We start from the raw sequence: 8,465 nt of genomic DNA on the forward strand, positions 1-8,465 counted from the left end.
GTTGCCAAAATGGAACTATATTGACTAGGTTTGTGCATATTCATCATTGATCCCTGTTAATGGTTGTCAAGAACCCAATTTGTCAATGGCCTCCTCTCAACACATATTGCTCCTGAATCTTGGCTAATCCAAATGCGTCATTTAGGTTAGTAGGATTCAACATCCTAACAAGTAACTTAATTTCATCCAGCAAACCACTTAAAAAACAACCAAGTTTGTTCTTTTCTAAAATGACTCTAATTCTATTAGAAAATGTTTTAGATGCAGCCTTACAAGCAATCACTATATTAATCTGCTTTAATCTTGTAAGAGCCTCCATAGGATCATCATAAGGAGATGAACCAAATCTACTTTGAACTGCCTATACAAATTCCTCCCACATAAGAAAGACCCCTGCCTCACTAGCATCCTAAAACAACACTAATGCTTCCTCGTCCATGTAAAAAGAAGCTATGAAAATTCTCTGACTAGGTTAAACCTGATGATACAAGAAATACTAATTAGCTCTATACACCTAGGCTGAAGAGTTCTAGTCACCAAATTTTGGAAATTCAAGCTTAATTCCTTTCGTAAAACTCTTGTCCAATATGTCGCAATGACGTACTTCTCCTATAACTCCATTGACATCCCCATTTCGACCAAAGGTATGATTATTGTGGCAATTTCTTCCCACTGCTTCAGTTTCAACTGAGCTATTAATTGATATTCTAGATATTTGTTGCAAGACTTAATTGATTTATTTGTCCCGGTTCTCTTAGTCTACATGAGTTGCTTCTTGTTGCTGCAACAAAAAGGTGACGGTCTCTTAATTTGCTTCTGCTGCCAACTCTTGCTATTGTCTGAGATGATTCAATGAGTCTGCTAATTGAGAGTAGGATCATGTACCTTCTGCCATGACTAACTAATACCAACTACAATTGCACCATTTATAGCAGCTATTCTATTACAAGGAATGAAATGACACTGTTTATAAATTACAAGAATCCAAACGCACCATTACTCTCTTACAAAGAATCAGGGATCTATCCTTCCCCCTTTCCCAATTACTTCAATCTCAACTTCCCCTGTATTCATGCTTCACTTCCCCAATACATGACAGAAGGGCAGAGTATAATAACAAAATCACAATACAATACTTCAATATTCAAAGGAACCCTTGATGCCCTCAAGGCTCTCCCCCAATGATAGCCTGCAATAAATGAAGATCAAATAAATTGGTATCTAACTAGAAGATTAAGCACACTAGTTGGCATACTGAAAAAATGATGGACAAACAACACAATCCATTAAGAAATTATGGGACCAACAAATGTTTTGCGCCAAAAATTTATAAGGTCAACCTATACTCAGATGTTCTAACCCAGTTTTGGTTCAGTTTAGAAGAAAAGCATAGAAGACATAAAACACATAATTGATTCCACATATATTTTTTATAAACCCATTAGTTGCTCTAATTCTTAAATCAACAAACGCAAGTATGCCATTTCCTGTACAATGGAGACCAAATTCCATAACGAGATGGATTATATTTCCTTTGCTGACAACTAGTTCAAGCCCAGAAGAGTTCACCTCACTTTCAAGCGATGAGTCAAGAAAATTCAAATAAAGCAGCATTAGTGAACAAGAAAATCTGCCTTAACAACTACAACAAGAATCAGTTAAACTTTGATACCATGATGCATGGACTCCTCTGCTGCCAAGTTTCAAAAATCAAGAGCCCCCGTCTTTTTCAAGTCTAATCCCTAGAACTCCCAACACCTTGCTTGGTAAGGTGGAACGGGATGGAAAGAAAATCCATGGAATATTCCATTCCTCCATTGCTAGATGCATGCTAGGTACATTGCATTTTGCTAGATCCATGCTAGGTACATTGCATCCTTAACTGTTATGAATGGGAGCTGGTAACCTTGTATTAAATATCCTAACACTTCAAGTTCTGTCAAATCCCAAGCGGTATTTGGGGCGTCACAACCAGGATGAACAGGGGGGCCAGACTTAGACAGAGCAGTCTAGCATTAGTTTCATATATGCATCTGTTAAAATTACTTTAATTCATATTTAAGTTAGCCTTTTATTATTTTTTCATTACTAAAACTTTGAATTTTGTCTTTATTATAAGACTTGGTTTATTTAAGAAGTCCTTTTATAAAGAGGTAATTTATTTATTTATGCAAGTCTCTTACCTGGCTTCAATTATAAAAGTACATGACGTCCCTAGCCAATGGGTTGGGGTGTTACATGCCAAACCTTGGTAAGGTGGGGAACCCTTTAGACAAAACCCTAGGGAGTAAACCTCGAATACAAAACCCCACATGCCAAAACTATTTAGCTAAAAAGAAGGTGGATTAAAACTTGTTTCTTTTAAAACCTCGAATACAAAACGCCACATGCCAAAACTATTTAGCTAAAAAGAAGGTGGATTAAAACTTGCTTCTTTTATTAGTAAAAGGAGAAGTGGATTAAAATTTATTAATTGTATAGACATAATAAACCTGTCAACATCCTTTGCAAGACTGCCATTAACTGAAGAATTCCTAATCAAACTCAAAAAAGTGCTTCCATCTGGAGCTCATTTGGCTGTATTTTCACGTTATCTTCCTTTGAGCCGATAAGTGCATTGCAAGAATTGTTGTAAAATCTACTAATCGGACAAAAGAGACCCACCAAAATGAGAAAATGAGGGCGAGCTATAAGGTGGTAATGCAATTTGGTATTTGTACACCCAACATCGCTTAGGGAATTTTCATAGTAAGGGCAGTTAGGTAACACTGTCATGGAATTAGGGCTCGTTAGGAAACCCAACTCATCTACCCATTCCACACCAGATTGGCATAAGGGTTCTTCCTAACCAACCCAAGAAGGGTAGCATTGGGTAAAGAACACTAATTTTTTAGGTTTTTGTTATCCCCAAACAATGCACTCACCAATGAAAGTCAACTATTAAAACATATGCTGCAAAAAATTACTTCTATGTCACATATCGTTGGCTTAAAATTACCCATTTAAATGAGATTCCATAAAAAATAATGCTACTACAATTGCATAGAAAGACCACAAGCAAAACCAAGTTGAGCATGGTGTAGCCATACCATGAAAATTATATGGTTTCTTTCCAACCAAAGAACAGACACTGGAAGCCGGAAGCGGCAAAGAAAAAGGTAGAGAGAACACTTCACAATAGGGCCAAACAAGGCCGTTGGTCTACCAAAAGTTTTACTTTATTTGAAACATATATGCGTCACTGAGTTTGAGTTTGTTTTAGAATTAAAAAAAAAAAAAAAGAAGAAGGAAGGGGGGGGGTGGGTTGGGGTGGGGTGGTTGGTCTATGGCATGAAAGAAATATTCAGCTCAAGATGACCCCTCGTGGATTCAACAGCTAAACAGGTGAGTATTCTTCCCAAAGGTTGGACCTTAAACTTGAAGGCTTCATCAGTATTCCTTTCCGAATGCAAGCCACTGCTTACAGGAAGACTCTCATGACTTACATGCTACAACATGTAATCTTAGATAAATTGAAGGTTATGCCATATTTAAATAGTTTATTCAGACAGAGAACAGAGAATACGTTATAGGTGACAGCTTTTTTGGGGAAGGGAAAGGAGAGGAGGGAGAAGAAACAAAACTTAAAAGGGAACGATAGTAGGCCAAACCCTTCTAGGATATATGGAAGCTGTTTGTCTGTGTTCAAGAAATAGTTTTAACCAGGTTTTAGATAAGAAAAGTAAAACTCACAAGTGAGATATTTTCAATCATTTGTTTTTAGCACCTTGAAAATGGGAATCGGTTTTGAGAGCCGCCATTATGTTCTCATAAAACAGCCAACTTTAGTTACAGTTTTCAAAAAGCTAAAAATATTTAACACCCACCCAAGATGAAATCTTCCGACCATATCTCTGCTTATGAAAAAAAAGTGTTCAAGAAATAGTTTTAACCAGGTTTTAGATAAGAAAAGTAAAATTCACAAGTGCGATATTTTCAATCATTTGTTTTTAGCACCTTGAAAATGGGAATCTGTTTTGAGAGCCGCCATTATGTTCTCATAAAACAGCCAACTTTAGTTACAGTTTTCAAAAAGCTAAAAATATTTAACACCCACCCAAAATGAAATCTTCCGACCATATCTATGCTTATGAAAAAAAATGTTCAGAGCACAGTTCTGAACAAGCCAATAGCTTCACAGATAACCCAGCAAGAGATTACCCAAGAGATGGAGAGGAAGGAGGGGTTATTTCTCTGAGCGGTGGGCACCATGTATATATCTTAACTACGCCTTAATCCCAAATCAACTGGGGTCACTGATATAATAATATGCACCTTTACAAATAAAATTTACGGTTCCCACAAATCTCTAACTTACTTGTGCATGCAGTACTTGAACTCTTGGCTCCGAACCAGATCTTTCTCACCTTCCTCGAGCTACATTTCAAAACCAAAATCAACGGTTTTAAGCAAAAACTGGACAAAGGTCATAGAATCCTATTCTCTTTAATAAAGGAATGAGTCAACCCATATAGTCAATCTCACCGGATCGCTTGCATAAATGAGTTCGTAACAAGGCAGAGCAAGGCATTGCAGAGCACAATTCTCCTTGGCTATCATTGAAGACTTGCATTTCCATCCCCACAATCCCCTAATCCCCACAAGCGCAAAGAAATTCACTTAGTCAACCGATTACTGTCTTTGAAGTGATCAACTCTAAACACTAGACCTTTAATTAATTTTTTACCAGTCTATTGAAGTGTGTATCTTATCCCCAGGATCAGTGATCCTGCATGTCAGGATCAGTGATCCTGCATGTGGAATATCAAGAAGCGTATAAACCCAACAATTAAACACAGATTCAAAAAGAAAAAGAAGATAAAATAAAAATATTATATTACAAAAAAGGGTACCTCTCAATATCAGCATAGCACTCGTTCTTCTTCTGCCTAACCTCAGTGTCCTGTGTATTCCCAATAAGAAAACTACTAAAATTAGTATAAGCCAAAGAGGAGGAGAGGTTAAACTGATCGAAGCAAAAAGGGGAAAAAAGGAGAAGGGATTGATTGGGCATACGGAGATGGGGTGTTTGGCGATGACTGCATGAGACAACAGCAGATTGCAAACTAAAAAAACCACAAAAGAAGAAGAAGACGAAGACGATGATGAAGATGAATTCAGAAGAAGATGCTCCTTAGTGGCCATTTTGAGATCGGGTTTTTGAATTGCGGATTTTAGTATGTATGCCTTTCTATTCAGAACCAGGCTTTCTGGACCGGAGCATAGTTTTGAATTCTGCTACAGAATTTTTAGTTTAGGTGTAGTACCAGATATACAATACATTACTACTCATGAGCCTATAAACCACACGTCTCAGTTTTTATTTTTTTAAATTTTTATAAAATTTACTCCTTTTAAATTAATTCAATTTTTCTATCCATTATTCATATATTAAAAATTTAATAAAAAAAATTAAAAAAATAGATAACGTGTGATGTATGAGTTTATATTTAGAATATTTCTTAATTATAATGGAAGCAGCTATTATGCCGCTTGAGGTATACCGCAGGGCGTAGCACCCAGTTGTAATTTAAAAAAAAAAAATTCTTTCACATTTTTTAATTATTTTATTAATTATTAAATATAAAAAATATATATTTTTAATTATTAAATAAAAAAAATTCAGCAGTACAGTATAACAATACAAATGGAGCGGCACAACAGCATCTTCTTTATTACAATATATCTTTACTTTGTTTTATTTGTTATTTCTAAGCTATTTTTATTTCAAATTCTACTCCTTTAAATCCGTTTCGGCTAATTCCAAGTCATTTTGTTCAAATTACATTCCCTTTCATTTTAGTTAGCGATAATTTTATTATTATTATTTTTTATTTAGATGGCATTTTTATAAATCTTAAATTTAGATATAATTCATATAATATTAAAATTTATAAATAATTTATATAATTTAATTTTTTTTTTAAATTATCTCTAATTGTTTACTGATAATATGTAAATATAGATTAGCATAATTATTTTGTTCATAGTGTTGCTCATAGATTAGTAGCCCAGGTAATAAGTATAGTATTTTATATATTAATAATAGGCAATATAACCAGTCATATGTATTAATTAATAAAAAGATAAGCATAAAAAATATAAATAATAATTACAATAAGATTAATTCTTAAAGATTTGAGGGAAAAGACATAAAGAAAATATCATACAAGGGAATTGTTTCAGAAGTGAGATGGAGAGAAGGAAAGAGCATAGGATAAGATTTTTCTGAATGCCCTCCTTTATTTTTAGACTTCCTTCTTATATACACTTAAAACAGTAACTTTATACACAGTAATCTAAGAATGGACACCCAAAGTTGTTTGTCTTCATGCGTCGGTGAATAATTGATATCTGACGAGTGGACCCAATAATGCTTCCTTTAGTCGAAAGTATTTTTTTCTTAAGTGTCAGCTAGCTGGAATAATTGAGAGAGCAACAATAATTCTTCTTGTAATTTTGTCTTAAGGCTTATGTTAGAGTTACATCATAATCTGAGAGTCATAATCATTCAGATTGAACAAATCTTGAGAGTTCATTAGACGGATTGAATGGAGAGATGAATTGGCCTGAGAAGGAGAGGCCGGTTGAGTTAGCGATGATGTAGCTTGTTGTGATAGAGATAATCTGCCTTGATGAAGTGATGAGTCTTCTTCATTATCACTATTTGAAACTTATGACAATACCTCAACTAATTTCTTTAAATCTTTCTTATTAGTAATGGATGCTAATTGGATCTTAAATCTATTTCACTGGACTAGAACTTTAGAGATTTTGATAACTTTTTAAAACATTTTTATAACATGATCATAATTATACTTCTCACTTGATGAAGATTTAGCATGTTAAGAACATAATGGTGTTGAAAGAGGGATGAAGTTTGATAACACATTCTCATTTCATGATTCAGTTTAGTTTTGTTTTAAGGAAGAAAATGAGAAGTAGCGATCAATGTTTTAATGTGGGTGGATAATCATTTTGGGATGAGAAATTTTTAAAACTTTCTTAGAGAGAGACATGAAGAAGAAAAGGCTCAGGTCCATAATGATTCCACCACAGTAAAAACCATTGTGGGAGTGTTATAATTTTCTATAATTTGTCAAAGTGGAGGAGTCAGTGTAACTCCTGTCCTTGGGGTGAGACCTTTAGAAAATGATTTAAGAAAGACTTCATTTATTAAAGAGTCTGAGCATACATACATTCTTTGTTAGCATGCATACATTCTTTCTTATCACTTTCATTGGCCGTAGTACACTGTTATGCCCCGTGTGCGAGGGTTAACAGTCTTTTGGACCTTGATTCCACCCATAACCACGGGTTAGGAATCAATTCCATCAGGATACAGCACTAGGTGCATTACCAGTACTACTTATCCAGCATTATAATCTGCACATTCATTCATTCGGTACCCATACATACATTCATGTGACCGTTATGTATTTTCATATATAAAACATTCAGTCCTTCCATTCATTCAGTCCTTTCAGTGCTTTTCATTATTCTTTTCAATCCATTCAGTTCATAAGCATCATTTAAAAGTATAAGCTCAAATCTCGACATTTAAAAGCAGCCTTTGAAATCATGACATAAGTATCGTTTAAAACATCAGTTCATGACATCATTTAAAAGCATCATTTTTCATAGGGGCATTTTAAAATCTTTCTTCACGTCCTTTAAAATATCGCTTAAAGCATGAGGCGTCAATCTTACATTTCATTTCGTGAAAATACATCCAATACTTACTGCGTATAACATCCATTCACATGCATATACTTAATACTTTAGGGTGCATAAAAAAGGGGTTGTCAAGGAGGGCCGTTACATACTCATACTTGAAAACTTATACTTAGCATTCTTTCTTAAAATATTGTCCATTTCATTTCGTAAAAGAAAAGCATTTCATTTTCATTTTCATATATTTAGAAAACTCTAGAAGAGTATGAACGTAATACTTACCTAGATTTCATGCCATATTCATTTCATGTAGTCCATTCATGTACGTGTTAGATGGCAACCTACATGCATACACATAACCTTAACGTCATCCTCAATCTAGTACATAAGCAATGATGACTTGCAAAATTTAATATTACAGATTTTACAAGTTCGCTCGAGCGGAGGCTTTTGGCCGCTCGAGCGAATTCAGGCAGATTCAAACGCTCGACTGCCGCTCGATAGGGAGCTCGAGCGGGTTGCTGAAAAACAAAGATCGCTCGAGCGGAGACATTGGCCGCTCGAGCGAAATCAGGCAGAGTCGAACGCTCAATAGGACGCTCGAGCGAAGTCAGGCAAAGTCGAACGCTCGATGTGCGCTCGACACCCCGCTCGAGCCAATATCGTATTTTGACAGATTTAAGGTTTTCCGCCGTCACACCATATAAAAAAGAATTTTTCATTCTAGGGCCGTGACTTTTGACTGGAGAACA

General features: G+C 35.1%; 1 protein-coding gene across 2 annotated transcripts; it reads right to left on the reverse strand.

The window, feature by feature from the left end:
- Window positions 1–894: 894 nt before the first annotated feature.
- On the reverse strand, window positions 895–5,325 carry LOC122300119. 2 transcript variants are annotated; one of them, XM_043110535.1, is made up of 6 exons: window positions 5,056–5,099; window positions 4,893–4,942; window positions 4,727–4,790; window positions 4,525–4,630; window positions 4,358–4,416; window positions 895–1,189 (listed from the first exon to the last, which is right to left on the reverse strand). In XM_043110535.1, exons 1-6 carry the CDS (start codon window positions 5,082–5,084, stop codon window positions 1,138–1,140), a joined length of 360 nt encoding a protein of 119 aa, XP_042966469.1. In that variant the 5' UTR covers window positions 5,085–5,099; the 3' UTR covers window positions 895–1,137. The 2 variants fall into 2 exon arrangements, with proteins under 2 accessions (XP_042966469.1, XP_042966468.1); XM_043110534.1 differs by lacking the exon at window positions 4,727–4,790 and having other exon boundaries at window positions 5,056–5,325.
- Between the last annotated feature and the right edge of the window lie 3,140 nt (window positions 5,326–8,465).

This window comes from Carya illinoinensis, chromosome 2, assembly GCF_018687715.1.
Source record: "Carya illinoinensis cultivar Pawnee chromosome 2, C.illinoinensisPawnee_v1, whole genome shotgun sequence".
In the NCBI taxonomy this organism is placed as follows: Eukaryota; Viridiplantae; Streptophyta; class Magnoliopsida; order Fagales; family Juglandaceae; genus Carya; species Carya illinoinensis.